At 50.5% G+C, this 16223-nt stretch overlaps 2 protein-coding genes across 6 annotated transcripts in view; both read left to right on the forward strand.

Annotated features, from left to right (window-relative positions):
• Positions 1-5943, forward strand: part of zgc:154055 (uncharacterized protein LOC556036 homolog) — a 14662-nt gene extending 8719 nt beyond the window's left edge. For both annotated transcript variants that reach the window (XM_035391522.1, XM_035391531.1), the window contains 4 exons: positions 2146-2287; positions 2676-2896; positions 3504-3655; positions 5454-5943. In XM_035391522.1, coding sequence (XP_035247413.1) covers positions 2146-2287; positions 2676-2896; positions 3504-3655; positions 5454-5614 — 676 coding nt within the window. In that variant the 3' untranslated portion in view covers positions 5615-5943. The remainder of the gene's footprint in view (positions 1-2145; positions 2288-2675; positions 2897-3503; positions 3656-5453) is intronic.
• Positions 5944-8584: 2641 nt separating this feature from the next.
• Positions 8585-15717, forward strand: tdh2 (L-threonine dehydrogenase 2). 4 transcript variants are annotated; one of them, XM_035411369.1, is made up of 9 exons: positions 8585-8852; positions 9158-9370; positions 9890-9932; positions 10308-10378; positions 10796-10945; positions 11595-11767; positions 12845-12935; positions 13836-14105; positions 15328-15716. In XM_035411369.1, exons 2-9 carry the CDS (start codon positions 9211-9213, stop codon positions 15489-15491), a joined length of 1122 nt encoding a protein of 373 aa, XP_035267260.1. In that variant the 5' UTR covers positions 8585-8852; positions 9158-9210; the 3' UTR covers positions 15492-15716. The 4 variants fall into 4 exon arrangements, with proteins under 4 accessions (XP_035267260.1, XP_035267251.1, XP_035267242.1 ...); XM_035411351.1 differs by having other exon boundaries at positions 8586-8665; XM_035411375.1 differs by having other exon boundaries at positions 8591-8665; positions 9184-9370; positions 15328-15717.
• The last annotated feature ends 506 nt before the right edge of the window (positions 15718-16223 follow it).

Raw genomic sequence — 16223 nt, forward strand, 5'->3', positions numbered from 1 at the left:
GTCACAGTGACTCTGTGCCGTATCAGGTTGACTCTGTGCCGTATCACAGTGACTCTGTGCCGTATCAGGTTGACTCTGTGCCGTATCACAGTGACTCTGTGCCGCATCAGGTTGACTCTGTGCCATATCAGGTTGACTCTGTGCCGTATCAGGTTGACTCTGTGCCGTATCACAGTGACTCTGTGCTGTATCACAGTGACTCTGTGCCGTATCAGGTTGACTCTGTGCCGTATCACAGTGACTCTGTGCCGTATCAGGTTGACTCTGTGCCGTATCACAGTGACTCTGTGCCGTATCAGGTTGACTCTGTGCCGTATCACAGTGACTCTGTGCCGTATCAGGTTGACCCTGTGCCGCATCAGGTTGACTCTGTGCCGCATCAGGTTGACTCTGTGCCGTATCAGGTTGACTCTGTGCCGTATCACAGTGACTCTGTGCTGTATCACAGTGACTCTGTGCTGCATCAGGTTGACTCTGTGCTGTATCACAGTGACTCTGTGCTGTATCAGGTTGACTCTGTGCTGTATCAGGATGACCCTGTGCTGTATCAGGTTGACTCTGTGCTGTATCACAGCGACTCTGTGCTGTACAACAGCGACGCTGTACTGTATCACAGTGACTCTGTGCTGTATCAGGTTGACTCTGTGGTGTATCACAGTGACTCTGTGCCGTATCAGGTTGACTCTGTGCCGTATCACAGTGACTCTGTGCCGTATCACAGTGACTCTGTGCCGTATCAGGTTGACTCTGTGCCGTGTCACAGTGACTCTGTGCTGTATCAGGTTGACTCTGTGTTGTATCACAGTGACTCTGTGCTGCATCAGGTTGACTCTGTGCTGTATCACAGTGACTCTGTGCTGTATCAGGTTGACTCTGTGCTGTATCAGGATGACCCTGTGCTGTATCAGGTTGACTCTGTGCTGTATCACAGTGACGCTGTACTGTATCACAGTGACTCTGTGCTGTATCAGGTTGACTCTGTGGTGTATCACAGTGACTCTGTGCTGTATCAGGATGACCCTGTGCCGTATCAGGTTGACTCTGTGCCGTATCACAGTGACTCTGTGCCGTATCAGGATGACCCTGTGCCGTATCAGGTTGACTCTGTGCCATATCACAGTGACTCTGTGCCGTATCAGGTTCACTCTGTGCCGTATCACAGTGACTCTGTGCCGTATCAGGTTGACTCTGTGCCGTATCAGGTTGACTCTGTGCCGTGTCACAGTGACTCTGTGCCGTATCAGGTTGACTCTGTGCCGTATCAGGTTGACTCTGTGCCGCATCACAGTGACTCTGTGCCGCATCAGGTTGACTCTGTGCCGCATCAGGTTGACTCTGTGCCGCATCAGGTTGACTCTGTGCCGTATCAGGTTGACTCTGTGCCGTATCAGGTTGACTCTGTGCTGTATCACAGTGACTCTGTTCTGTATCAGGTTGACTCTGTGCTGTATCAGGATGACCCTGTGCTGTACCAGGATGACCCTGTGCTGTATCAGGTTGACTCTGTGCTGTATCACAGTGACTCTGTGCTGTATCAGGTTGACTCTGTGGTGTATCACAGTGACTCTGTGCCGTATCAGGTTGACTCTGTGCCGTATCACAGTGACTCTGTGCCGTATCAGGTTGACTCTGTGCCGTATCACAGTGACTCTGTGCCGTATCAGGATGACCCTGTGCCGTATCAGGTTGACTCTGTGCCGTATCACAGTGACTCTGTGCCGTATCAGGTTGACTCTGTGCCGTGTCAGGTTGACTCTGTGCTGTATCACAGTGACTCTGTGCTGCATCAGGTTGACTCTGTGCTGTATCACAGTGACTCTGTGCTGTATCAGGTTGACTCTGTGCTGTATCAGGATGACCCTGTGCTGTATCAGGTTGACTCTGTGCTGTATCACAGTGACTCTGTGCTGTATCACAGTGACGCTGTACTGTATCACAGTGACTCTGTGCTGTATCACAGTGACGCTGTGCTGTATCAGATTGACTCTGTGCTGTATCACAGTGACGCTGTGCTGTATCAGGTTGACTCTGTGCTGTATCAGGTTGACTCTGTGCCGTATCACAGTGACTCTGTGCTGTATCAGGTTGACTCTGTGCCGTATTGAGGTGACGGCGTGCTGAATCTCGGTGTCCCCGCGTTCCCAGGGAGGGCTGCTCGGTTCTGGTCCACGGCTCGGACGGCACAGACACCACGCTGCTGCTCACCACGCTGGCCCAGCTCATCCTGGAGCCTCGCTGTCGCACGCTGCCCGGCTTCCTGGCGCTGCTGGAGAGGGAGTGGGTGCAGGTGAGGGGTCGGTTCCATTCAGCAGCCACGCGCTTGCAGTACACACACACACTCACCACACACTCTCTCACACACATACTCTCTCACTCACACACATACTCAACACTCTATCTACACACGCACAAACACACACATTCTCTCTCACACACACTCTGTGCTGTGCCTTTTTCCTTCACCGCCCCCCACTTTTGTAACCACTGAGTCACTTCATCTGCAGCCAGTCAAAGCTACGGTCATGTGACAGGAAACTGGGTGAAGTGGGGCTGTACTCTCCTGTGAGGCGTGTGATAAATAATGAATACACCTGAGAAACGGGGGGAATGAGCAGCCGTGTCTAAGTCTCTGTGCCCCCGCCCTCACCATGCCCCCCCCACCGTGCCCCCCCCAGGCGGGACACCCGTTCCAGCAGCGCTGCGCCCGCTCGGCGTACTCCCACGCCCGGCTCCGGCAGGAGGCCCCCACCTTCCTGCTGCTGCTGGACTGCGTGTGGCAGCTGGGGCTCCAGTTCCCCCTGGCCATGGAGTTCGGGGAGCCCCTCCTGCTGCAGCTGGCCCGGGACGCCTACGCCTCCGACTTCGGCTCCTTCCTCTGCAACAGCGACAGGGAGAGGTGAGGGGGGAGGGGGGGAGAGGTGAGAGGAGGGGGGTAGGGGAGGAGGTAGAGGGGTGAGGGGGGGCGAAAAGAGGTAAGGGAGGGGGGAGGAGGATGAGGAGAGAAGGTGCGAGAGAGGAAGAGAATGGCACAACGTTCCATTTTTTAACACACTTCTATCTAGTTAAGGACAACACACGTTCGAAACAGTCTGTGCTTAAAAGCCTCCCTTTGTAACACATTAATTGTATTAACTGTCGAACAGCCGGCTTGAAACAAAACCTGAGTAGATTCTTAGACTGCAGTTCTCCTGTCTTGTCACAAGGTGTAAGCAGAGAGATCTCAAACCCAAATATGGATATGCACATCTCTCTCCTTCCTCATGCATCTCTTTCTTTCCCCACCCTTTTGCTCTTCTCCCCCCTCTCCCTCGCTCGCTCTGCCTCTCCCCCTTCCCTCTCCCTCTCTCCATGTCGCTTTCTCTCTCTCCCCCTCTCCCCCCCTTCTCTCTCTCTACCTCTCTCTCCCTCTCTCTTTCTCTCACCCTCTCTCTGCCTCTCCCCCCTTCCCTCTCCCTCTCTCCCTGTCTCTCTCTCTCTACCCCTCCCCCCCCCTCTCTCTGCAGGTGCGATTTGGGGGTGAAGGAGAACACGCACTGCCTGTTCCGCTTCCTCTCCAGCCCCAGAGAGAGAGGCCGGCTGGCCAACCCCCTGTACCAGCCCACGGAGCTGGCCATCTGGCCGTCGGTCCAGCCCCAGTCCCTGCAGCTGTGGAGAGGTGCGCAGGCCCACCCGCTGGCCTCTGGTGACGGAGGCCCTAGCCGCGATGTTCATCCGCCTTGTTTGAGCCATTACGCCAATGACATTGCATTGCAAATATTACATTACACCCTCTGCAATACATTACAGCCAGTATATTACATTACAAAACATTGATTACAGTGCATTGCATCCATAACATTGCATTATAACAGTTACACTGCGTCCATTACAATGCATTACATCCGATATATTATGTCACAAAACATTTATTGCAGTGCAGTACATCCATAACACTGTATTATAACACTAACGTTGCGTTATTCCTTAAAATTCAGTTGCATTTTTTTTTTTTTGTATAGTGCGTTTTACACATAGTCAGTTTACAGTGGGAATACAAAAGCAGATTGGGCACAAACCCAGGCCTGAAGGCCCAGAAAGCAAACAATTGTGGCGATTAAAAAAAAAAAAACTCCCGGATGTGAAGAAATCTTGGGGGGAACCCGGCTATAGAGGGGGAGCCCATCCTCTGCTGGCCAGCCTGGGGGAAATAGTTAATACAGAATGAATGGTAACAAAAATGTTCTGGGGGACCTGGCAGGGCAAACCATAAAACGGGTTGGGCAGGTTACAGTCAGTGGTGGATAAACCAGCTGGTAATACAGGCAGCAGAGAGATGTTTCGTAATATGCAGGTCAGAGGGGGGGGGGGGGGGGCGTGGTGACGCATCCAGGCCGACAGGTGGCGATATGGTGTTGGCTTGAACCAGGAGAGGGATGAGATTGCTCTGTGAGTGCTCTGCAAACTCAGGGTGGCGGGGGTGTAGGGGCGAAGGCAGCCATTTTGACTCATCGTTCTAGGCGTGGCCCCCTGGGTCTGGCAAAAAGCAGGAACTGGGCAACAAGAACGAAAAGTTGCAGAACTTCATAATTTCCTTGATTCGTATCAACTCCTGCCGCTGGAAATGTTTCACCACACTGCTAGTGTTTCTCCCCTTAGAGGTCATGGCCTTTCCACAGAAATGACATCAGTTTTTGCCGAAACGAAGCCAGACTTTTGAGCATTTCTTTCACTCAGCCACGATGGTAACTTACCAATTCCTTTAATTCTGACAATTTTGGAAGCACTTCCTGGTGTCCGACCCCAACCTTCAGCCATCGCTTGCTTTAGCGAGCGACTCCGTGCAGGATCTGCACAATTTCAGCCCGACACTACTGCTGACTTTGGGCCAGACTCGGTCCGTATCCAGCCCAGAGTAACTCGCTCTCTGGAATCAGCACCAAGCATCTCATTCCTGCTACCGTTACAGGAGCTATCGGTCCGGGGGTCGGTCGTCTTTCCCTCGGTGTTTCTGTTGCTTGTGTACGGCTGAGCAGCCATGGCGACCCAGAAAACGAAATTTTCAAAACTTTGGCCTCATTTTGGCAGAACTGCCAGCGACACAGCTGAGTGTAATTCCGCTAACAGCCGTGCACCTGTAAGGGAGGAAACCACAGCGTCACGGTGAAACCTTTGCAGCTGCAGCCCGACATTGAATTAAAACAACGCAGCGTGTTTGATAGCATGTGTAAAGATAATTAATCCACCAACCGCCAGTGCCGACTGATTATCATCAGGTACTGTGTCTCTATCAGCCTGGGAACAGATAAGCTCATTTTTTCATAAGTTACCAAATATTTTACTGTATGTATCCTTTTTTTTACATGTCCATTTTAGACTGTCTAGCAACACAATCCAGAACATACACAGGTGTTTATTTTATAGCTTTTTTTTGGTTTGTTTTGTTCTGTTCCCCCTCCCCACCTCCCAAATTTTAGGCCTATTCTTCAGGTGGACGCAGGGTGCCCAGTATCTAGAAGAAGCCAGGGAGGAGATCCGTAACCTGGTAACGCAGAGCAGGGGGCGGGGCTGTGGGCGGAGCGTGGTTCCTATGGAGACCGAGGGTTCCGTTCCCTCCTCCAGGGTTGTGGATTGCTGACGGAGGACCCGCATCTTGTGTGCAGGAGGGTTCGGCATTCATCAGCTGTCACTCAAACCCGAGGTTAAACTGTCATTTCACTTGGACTGCTGAGAGCGGGAGAGGAGGTGGAATCAGAGGTCAGAGGTCAGCTGTTTCGCTAATTCCAAGTTGAAACTGTGCAATGGGATTCTGGGAGGTGGAGTCACCTGGTCAGAGGCCTTTTGTCAAATACAAATTCAACTTAAAGTGCGTGCCACGTGATCTTGACTGCATGGGTCAAGTGAGTGTGTGTGTGTGTGTGTGTGTGTGTATGTATGTGTGTGTGTGTGTGTGTGTGTGTGTGTATGTATGTGTGCGTGGTGTGGTGTGCGTGTGTGGTGCGTGTGTGCATGCGTGTGTGTGTGTGTGTGATGTGTGTGTGTGGTGTGTGTGCATGCGTGTGTGTTTGTGTGTGGTGTGTGTGTGTGTGCATGCGTGTGTGTGTGCATGCTTGTGTGTGTGTGTGTGTGTGTGTGTGGTGTTTGCGTGTGAAAAGGTCATCAGCTATCAGGCTAATTCTGGTTAAAGTGCCTGCAGCGTGATTCTGACAGCAGGAGTCAGTTGGGTGGGGGTGGGGGGGTGGGGGTGGGGATGGGGGGGGCAGAGGTCGTCAGGTGTCACACTGTGTGTCTTTTGCTTTTATTTATGTAAAGCACACTGGGTTGCCTCTGTGTATAAAGTGTGCTATAGAAATAAATTTTGATTGATTGATTGACTGATTGATTGATTGATTGAAGTGTGGTTTGGACAGCAGTGGAATAAAACATGCTCGGTCCTTTGGAAATGCTTGTGCCATTGTGCTCAAGAAAAGGCAGTGTTTCTGCTATTACAGTGCTATTGTCCAATCAGATGACTATGAATAAAGTCTGTGTGGGAAAATAACTAATGGACATTTATTGCCAGCTTGACCTAAGTCCACTTAATACATGGTCTCACGAAAGACATCATTATGGAAAACTGAGAAAATGCCAAGCCTCACATCATAAATATTTTTAGTTTTCAAAGGGTTGTTTTTTTTTTCCATTTCAACATGATTAAAATCTGCAAGCATCAAAATAGCATACTGGAGGAAATAAGTGTAAAGCCACTGAATATAAATCATATAAACTAACACTGCAAACAATAATGATTTAATGTATTAATTAGTACACATCTGCAACCCGTGTTCAGCAGTTGTCTACGATCATGAAAATGCACTTCTTGTACGTCGCTTTGGATAAAAGCGTCTGCCAAATGAATGTAATGTAATGTAATGCAAGTGCAAGGCCCATAAATGAAAAAAATAAAACAAGCAAAGACAATCACTGTCTTTCGCAATGACTTGTTCCTCCCGGTGACCTAAAAAGATGAGCTGTTTGGTTTACTCTGGATTAAATGGCCCAGAAACCAGATCCGGTGGAGACGGCCCACCGCGGCGTTCTTCATCTGGGGAAGAGGAACAGGAGGAGGAGCTCACCTCTGTGCTGAGGTCAGGGTTGCTGTTACGTGTTGTTTACTCCAACGCTGATTCTGTAGTCAGCAGAAAGTTTTATGCTGTACGGTACATCCATCCATTCATTATCTATACATGCTTATCCTGGGCTGGGTCCATCCATTATCTATACCCGCTTATCCTGGGCTGGGTCCATCCATTATCTATACCCGCTTATCCTGGGCAGGGTCCATCCATTATCTATACCCGCTTATCCTGGGCTGGGTCCATCCATTATCTATACCTGCTTATCCTGAGCAGGGTCCATCCATTATCTATACCCGCTTATCCTGGGCTGGGTCCATCCATTATCTATACCCGCGCATCCTGAGCAAAGTCCATCCATTATCTATACCCGCTTATCCTGGGCGGGGTCCATCCATTATCTATACCCGCTTATCCTGGGCAGGATCAATCCATTATCTATACATGCTTATCCTGGGCAGGGTCCATCCATTATCTATAACCGCGTATCCTGGGCAGGGTCCATCCATTATCTATACCTGCTTATCCTGAGCAGGGTTGCGGGGGGTGCTGGAGCCTATCCCAGCGTGCATTGGGCGAGAGGCAGGAATACACCCTGGACAGGCTGCCAATCTGTCGCAGAGCACACACACACCATTCACTCACACACTCATACCTATGGGAAATGTAGAGTCTCCGATTAGCCTTCTGCAAGTGTTTGGACAGCGGGAGGAAAAACCGGAGTGGCCAGAGGAAACCCATGTGGACACGGGGAGAAAAACCCAGGACCATCTTACTGTCAGGGGACAGCGCTATCCACTGCACCGTGCCACCCCTGTGCAGTGCAATTTGATTGGTTTATCAAGTGCCTTGAGTATCAGCAAAACAATAAACATGACTAATCGTGTACAAAACGTAATGAAGGACATGCAAATCACTATAAGATTGCACCACCAAATCGTAAAGGACACTAGTCCCCGTGTTCTTAGTGAACTGAAGTGAAGCCTAATTTAACTTGAACACAACGCCCAACAGTCATGCGCAAATATACCGAAAATATACCGACTTTTACCTCGGGGCCCACCTTTAAATATGTTTCTCTTTGAAGTCTGTTAATTATGCGCGCCTCTATCGCGAGTGACTGAATGTGTGAGCAATTACCTCAGAGAAATGCACAAACTTTTTTCAGCTCCATGCTCTCCCCACAGTTAAAAGCTAAGCTCAGCTAAACCGTCACATACACAATACAATCCCGTACTGAGCAGCGAGTCAGCATGTTTGCGCACGTGTTGCTGTGCAAATTGGTCCGTGTAGTTCGCCCACGTGGGCATTACCGCTACCAGCAGGTTGAAGAAAACGTCATTTCCCAAAACTCATTTCGTCCATCATTTGTCTGCCCAATGGGTGTTCGGTCCGTTCAGGCGGTAACCAATCGGAAGGTAATCTTTTAATTCTAACGGTTAAATACCTTGAAATCCCCCTTATCAGCGCAATTTACGGCGAGTTTGTGTTACTGGATGCTCAAAGCGGGTCTGTACAATTTGATAACGCTTTGTCAAAACTGACAAGGACTGGAGACGTTTGGCAGACTGCGGGTAAATACGCCGTCTCTCAACTTTAAAGTTTAATTTAACTACGTGTGTGAAGTTCATTCAATGTGTCGCCGAGAACGTCGTATAGCACTTTTGAAGTGCTGCAGTGCTCCGTAGGCAACAGCATTCATTTTACACACGGCAGTAATCAAATGGATTTTCGGACCAGCAGTGAAGATTCTGTCTCCGGGTATTGATGTTTTTCACCAGCTATAGAAAAGGCGAGCAAGTAATAATCCATTGTGAACACATAAACCTGAAAATGTGCAGGATTAAGTGCTGTGTCATCACCGAATATCACTTGTAACTCGTTCAAGTCAGGTTCGGCTTTTCAGACTTAAACGCACAAAATGTCACATAATTGAGTTTCACTATTTACTCTCTTTTATACGTAGAGTACATTTTCTTTCCTGGGCGGATTTAACTTATTTTCATTACTATAGCGTTCTCCCGGACCCGAAAAAAAAGGTTGTCAACAAAGTTCTTCGCTTTTAGACGCTGCCCTCGTGTCCACTCCGCAGTGCACATTTCCCCGGCAGCGTCTCGTCATGCTGCCGGGCTGGTTGTGCCAAGTCTGCCGCAACAGAGCCCGTTGGCACCACCTGCCTTCGCGGTTTTTCAGCTGGTCACCGCGGCAAATCAGTAGGTGGAACAAGCCGGAGTCCACCGAGTCTTCCCCGCCGGAGAACCCCCGCGTACTCATCACAGGTGAACCCTCAGTTGTCCAAGATGGTCAAGTGTTTATAAAAGAAATATATATCTGCTCTTTTTCACCTGTATGAAGTATGAAGAAAATGTTGTAGCTTGTGAAGAGAAATAATCGCGTCGTCGTTTTCTTTTTTTTTTTTCCTCGCAAGTGAAAGGCAACTGTTGTACACCCGCGACAAAAGCCAGCTGTGGATGCGCAACGTATGAATGGCCGTGGTGCGGGAGAACATAAAAACAGCCGCTATCGGCAGGGCCGCGAACAATAGCGCGGATAAAGAGAGGTGTTTTTGTCTGCGCATAATGCTCCGGTGTTGATGAAACGTCACTCGAGGGGACGTTTTAGGCTGGACAAATAAAATCAACACCACGCGTTAAACCGCAGACAACAATAGCCTAATAAGTTCCAGTAATAAGTATTGCAACTGATGGAATTTGTTTTAAGTCCAACGATTTTTTTATCATATACGTAACTTGTCTTTCTTTGTTTTTTCTTTCTTTCCTCTGAGTTTGTTTTTTTAGGAGGCCTTGGACAACTGGGCGTTGGCCTCGCTCAGCTCCTGAGGTGCGTGATTGCATGTTGCGTCTCCTGGTTTTGGAATTCCAGAACTGCGCGAGCGTCTTCTGGCGCTGGGCTCTTGACTTTACCTTCCAGTGCATCACAAAGATAGAAGAATTAAGCATCAATTCAAGATAGGTCTCCGATCCACCGGAGTCGGTTGCTGACAATGTAGCAACTTATCATGTCCCGTTTTGACGTTAGTTTTGTTGCCCTGGAAACCAGATAAGCACTTTCCTCTTGGTCATCTTAGTGGAGATTTATTTTCCTCTTACTTTTAAAATATTTATTGTCGCAGACACAACATGTTAATGGGGACTGTGGCTTGTCAGTTACTGATGGTGGTCTCTGTCTGTCTGTCTGTCTGTCTGTGTGTCACAGGAAGCAGTACGGGACGGATAACGTGATCCTGTCAGATGTAAAGAAACCTCCCGCGGAAGTGTTTAACAGTGGTACGTTTACTCAGTGACGCCACCGCGCGGACGCAGAAGCATCAGTTGCGTTGTGCAGGAACCCAAGACAACATTTGTCTATTTAATATTTATTGGAATAGGTGCAGATACATAAACATAGAGTATTTGATAAACATTCTGATGCCATGTATCATTTGTAGCACTAGGTAATTTGTAATGTTTGTCCCTGGATGGGCTTTTGTTGCAAATGTATAGACACACATACAATATTAAGTATACAAGATTTTTTCTATATGAGAACGGAGGTGGGAGGTGGAACAACTGTCTCCACCTCCCCCCTGTACCTCGCCCCCCCCCCCTTCTCAATATCTTATTTCCCTCTCTGTTCCCACTACTGTTTCCCCCTGTTCACCTCTCCTGTCTTTCTCTCTCTCTTAAATATATAACAATCCACAGGTCCGTTTGTCTACGCGGACGTCCTGGACTATAAGAACCTGCGGGAGCTGATCGTGAACAACCGCATCACCTGGCTGGTGCACTACAGTGCCCTGCTGAGCGCCGTGGGGGAGGCCAACGTGGCCCTGGCCCGCCAGATCAACATCACAGGTCTGAGGCTCGTCCCCCCCCCCTTTTTCTCTCCCTCCCTTCTCTCTGTTCATACTTCACTCTCTCCATCCCCATCTCTCTCCCTTCCCCATTCTTTCTCTCTCCATCCCTTCTCTCTGTACATACTTCACTCTCTCCATCTCTCTCTCTTCCCCATTCTTTCTCTCTCCATCCCTTCTCTCTGTACATACTTCACTCTCTCCATCCCCATCTCTCTCTTCCGAATTCTTTCTCTCTCCATCCCTTCTCTCTGTACGTACTTCACTCTCTCATCTCTCTCTCTTCCCCATTCTTTCTCTCTCCATCCCTTCTCTCTGTACATACTTCACTCTCTCCATCCCCATCTCTCTCTTCCGAATTCTTTCTCTCTCCATCCCTTCTCTCTGTACGTACTTCACTCTCTCATCTCTCTCTCTTCCCCATTCTTTCTCTCTCCATCCCTTCTCTCTGTACATACTTCACTCTCTCCATCCCCATCTCTCTCTTCCGAATTCTTTCTCTCTCCATCCCTTCTCTCTGTACGTACTTCACTCTCCCCATCTCTGTCCCTCTTCCCCATTCTTTCTGTCTCCCTTCTCTGTCCCTCTCTGTACATGTCTCACTCTCTCTTCGTCCCTCCATCTCTCTCTCTCTCTCTCTCCCTCTGTAGGTCTCCATAACGTGCTGGACCTGGCCCTGGAGAACTGCCTTCGTCTGTTCATCCCCAGCACCATCGGTGCCTTTGGCCCCTCCTCCCCGCGTGACCCCGCCCCCGACCTCTGTGTGCAGAGACCGCGCACCATCTACGGGGTCTCCAAAGTGCACGCCGAGCTGATGGGGGAGGTGAGGCTCACACTGGCAACCCGTGTGTGTGAGTGAGTGTGTGTGAGTGTGTCTGTGTGAGTGTGTGTGAGTGTATGTGTGTGTGTGTGTGTGTGTGTGTCTGTGTGAGTGTGTGTGAGCGTGTACGTGTGTGTGTGTGTGTGAGTGTGTGTGTGTACACAGGCTTTTGGTTAGTTCCCCTCCCCACCACATACTGAAGATGGTTGCCAGAAAGCTGGAAAACAAACGTTCCCCCCAAGATTTTGCTGATTCCAAACATCAAATAAAAATGAACTCCTGGCTAGGCCCACACAAACACACATATGCATACCTCTCTCCCTCTCACTCTTCCTCTCTCTCCCCCTCTTTCTTTCTGTCTGTCTCTCTCAAAAGTGTTGTCACTGTGGGTCAAACAATGGGGGACAGCAGCACATCACACAAAAGGAGAGGACAAAGGTGGCGATCACCATACACACACACGCACACACATACACATGCACACACGCATACACACAGACACACACACACACTCGCACACACACACACACATGCGCTCGCACACGCTCACATGCACACACACATGTACACACACGCGCTCACACACACGCGCACACGCACACACACACACGTAAACAACCATCTACCAGTGCAGTACAGTCTGCAGTGTTGTAAACACAAAAACAGATAAACGCGCTTATCAACATGACCGGCGGACGCCCGGGCACTTCTCCTTCGACACGCTGCAGCGCTCAGCTCACGTGTTCAGCTCTGCATGTCCTCCACCCCTTCAGGCCTGACCTGAAAAACAGAAAGTGTTCAGCAGTCTGTTATTTCCAGAGGTGTAAATTCCAGGTTCAGGAAGTAAAAGTCCCCCCCCCCCACAATTTTGTATCCAGTCACCTGGATTTGCTGATTAGTACGATTCTTTAGCCAGGAAGTGAAACTCAATAGTGACATCAGAGTTCATGGGTGGATGAAACACACGGCAGGACTTTCTTTCTTTACCCTCTGATCCCAGGACTTATCACACCTCTGATTATCTTACAGACGTGTGCCTGGCGCCTGTTCCTTTTAATGAATTAACTCTCCTTCCGTCAGTATCTCCACCACAAGCACGGCCTGGACTTCCGCTGCTTGCGGTACCCTGGGATAATTTCGGCGGACACGCAACCCGGAGGAGGGACCACAGGTAACGCATCACTTCCTCCCATCTGTAACGGAGCCGGGGTTTCTCGATCATGGGGGGGGCGAGGGGGGGGCACAGGGGAACATGCACTCTTCTCAAGAGCAGCTTATACACCTTTTTGCATTTGTAAGTTTTTTTGTAAGAGATTCCTCCCCGTGTGGAGTTTGCATGTCCTCCTCATGTTTTGCGTGGGTTTTCCTCCAAGTACTCTGGTTGCCTCCCACTCTCCAAAGACATTTGCAAGGCTCCAGGGCTCATTTGCAAAAGAGATCTCAGTCTCAGTGTGACCACCCTGGTTAGATAACAAATTGATTATAAAATACATAGTATCCATTTATGCAGCTGGATATGTACTGAAGCACAACACAAGACAGTGGTTTATGTGGGATTCAAACCGGCAACCTTTAGGTTACAGGCCCAGTTATCTTACTACAATTATAAAACGGGTTGTTTCGATCCTGGGTGCTGATTGGCTGAGATCGCATTCTACAGTGACTGTAAATCCGATACAGTGACAGTTACTCGAACAGCAACCGTTTGTAAGCAGTGTCACTTTGCGCACAAACCACTGTTTACAAAATATTACAAAATAAACAAAATGATGTCGTAAATTAATTGTGTCTATATGTCGTAAGAGTCTTATAACAGTAATGCGGCACTCGAGCCTGTGCTGTATGGTGAATACAGTCGTGGCTGCAGGAGATTGCAGACACTCTGCTTTGCATTATGCCAAAACAACAGTTGGCACTCTGCTCTCCGTCCTGCTTTACAACTCCTCCGTAGCCGCGACCGCGTGGATACAGCAGGGCGTCTCGTGCCGTACCGCTCAACGCCGTGCCCGGTGTCACTGCGCTCCCGCTCTCTCTCTCTCTCTCTCTCTCTCTCTCTCTCTCCTCCTCCCAGACTACGCCGTGCAGATCTTCCACGACGCCCTGCGCACCGGCCACTTCGACTGCTACCTGCGCGCCGACACCCGCCTTCCCATGATGCACATCGGCGACTGCCACCGCGCCACGCTGGAGTTCCTGCAGGCGTCCGAGTGCCAGCTCTCCCTGCGCACCTACAACATCGCCGCCGTGAGCTTCACGCCCGAGGAGGTGGCCCAGGAGATCCGCACGCACCTCCCCCACCTGAGGGTCACCTACACCCCCGACCTCGTCCGCCAGACCATCGGTAATCTCTCCGCGCGTGTGCAGGGCTTGTGTGCGTGTGTGTGTGTGTGCACGTGCACGTGCGCGTGTGCGCGTGTGTGTGTGTGCATGGGCGTGCGTGTGTGGAGAGAGAGACTACAGAGACGAGAGATTATTTACTGTATGTATTTCTGCCAATAAAGCAGACTGAAGTGAATTGAGAACAAGACAGAGACAGACCGAGAGATAGAGAAAGAGGGTCTTGACCAGACATCATGTATGGAGAAAATAGGCATGTTTTTTTTGAGGTGCAGTCGCTCAATCTCTCTCTGTTTGTGTGTGTGGGCCCTGGCATGATCTTGATCCCTGTTGGTTTTCAGTTAGGAATGTTGGGGGGGGGTTAGGTTAACTGCTGTTCACACATAGGCAAGATTCTTTCCAAACAATTTTTTTCTTCCCTATTTGTAACACCAGGAATTAGGGGAAAAAAATTGTGACCCTTGCTTTGAGAACAGTGCAGTGACATTTAATTGTGCACGCAGACACTTATTTACAGTTATTTACCAAATATTGTATGTACAGTTTGCTAAAAGTTTCGAGAAGAAAAGGTCTTTGAGGTCACAGACTCTGCTCAGAACATAGACAAGGAAAGGCTGTCATGAAACACCAGCCTACAGCCCATGCTGTTAACTGATGGTAGGAACTTTCACGGAATTCGTTTGAGAGAATTTGTTTGTGATATCAGCTGGACTTCCTGGAGCAGGTTTTCTTAGAAATCTTCCCCCCTGGAGCCAGGGTGTGCGCTTCACCTGGAGGGAGTTTTTATTTTCAGTTTTTATTTTTTTCCCCCGGGATATTTGCGTAATGCGAACTTGGCCACAGGGTGCAGAGTCAGGCCTAACGCGCTTTTAAGCGTGCAGGCGGACACTAATGCAGGTTTGCCAAAATGCAAACAGCAATGGTGTAAAAGCTGGGCCTCACGTCTCCCCCCTCTCTCCTCCTCCTCCCCATCCCCCTCTCTCTCCCTCCTCCTCCCGCTCTCCCCCTCCTCCTCTCCCCCTACCCCCCTTCTCCCCCTGCTCCTCCCCCTCCTTCCTCTCTCTCATCCTCCTCCCCATCCCCCTCTCTCACCTTTTCCCCCCTCCTCCTCCTCCTCCTCTCCCCCTCCTCCTCCCCCTCCCCCCTCTCCCTCCTCCTCCTCCCCCTCCCCCCTCTCCCTCTCCCTCCTCCTCCTCCTCCTCCCGCGGCGGCGGCGGCGGCATTAGCGGACAGCTGGCCCATGCGCTTCGACGACAGCAACGCGCGGCGGGACTGGGGCTGGAAGCCGGTGTTCGGCCTGCCGGAGCTGGTCACCGACATGCTGGGGACCATCCGGGAGCAGAGGGCCAGGGAGGACCTGCCGGCCAGGGAGGGTCTACCGGTCAGCTAGCGCCATAGCCACACTCAGCGTTACCTCAGAACTCACACACACCCTTCACCCTGTACCCTCAGCATCACCCCTGCACAGACACCCTTCACCCTGTACCCTCAGCATCACCCCTGCACACACACCCTTCACCCTATACCCTCAGCATTACCCCTGCGCACACACCCTTCACCCTATACCCTCAGCATCACCCCTGCACAGACCCCCCCCCCCCCCACACCCCCATACCCTCAGTGTTACCTCAGAACACACACTCCTCCCATACCCTCAGCATTACCCCTGCACACACACCCTTCACCCTATACCCTCAGCATTACCCCTGCACACACACCCTTCACCCTATACCCTCAGCATTACCCCTGCACAGACCCCCCCCCCCACACCCCCATACCCTCAGTGTTACCTCAGAACACACACTCCTCCCACATCCTCAGCATTACCCCTGCAAAGCCCCCCCCCACACCCTCAACATTACCTCAGAACAGACACACACACACCACTCCCCCTATACCCTCAGCATTACCCCTGCAAAGCCCCCCCCCCACACACCCCCATACCCTCAACATTACCCCTGCAAAGCCCCCCCCACACCCCCATACCCTCAACATTACCTCAAAACAGACACACACACACCACTCCCCCTATACCCTCAACATTACCTCAGAACAGACACACACACACCCCTCCCCCTATACCCTCAACATTACCTCAGAACAGACACACACACACCCCACC

Source organism: Anguilla anguilla, chromosome 1, assembly GCF_013347855.1.
Source record: "Anguilla anguilla isolate fAngAng1 chromosome 1, fAngAng1.pri, whole genome shotgun sequence".
Classification (NCBI taxonomy): Eukaryota; Metazoa; Chordata; class Actinopteri; order Anguilliformes; family Anguillidae; genus Anguilla; species Anguilla anguilla.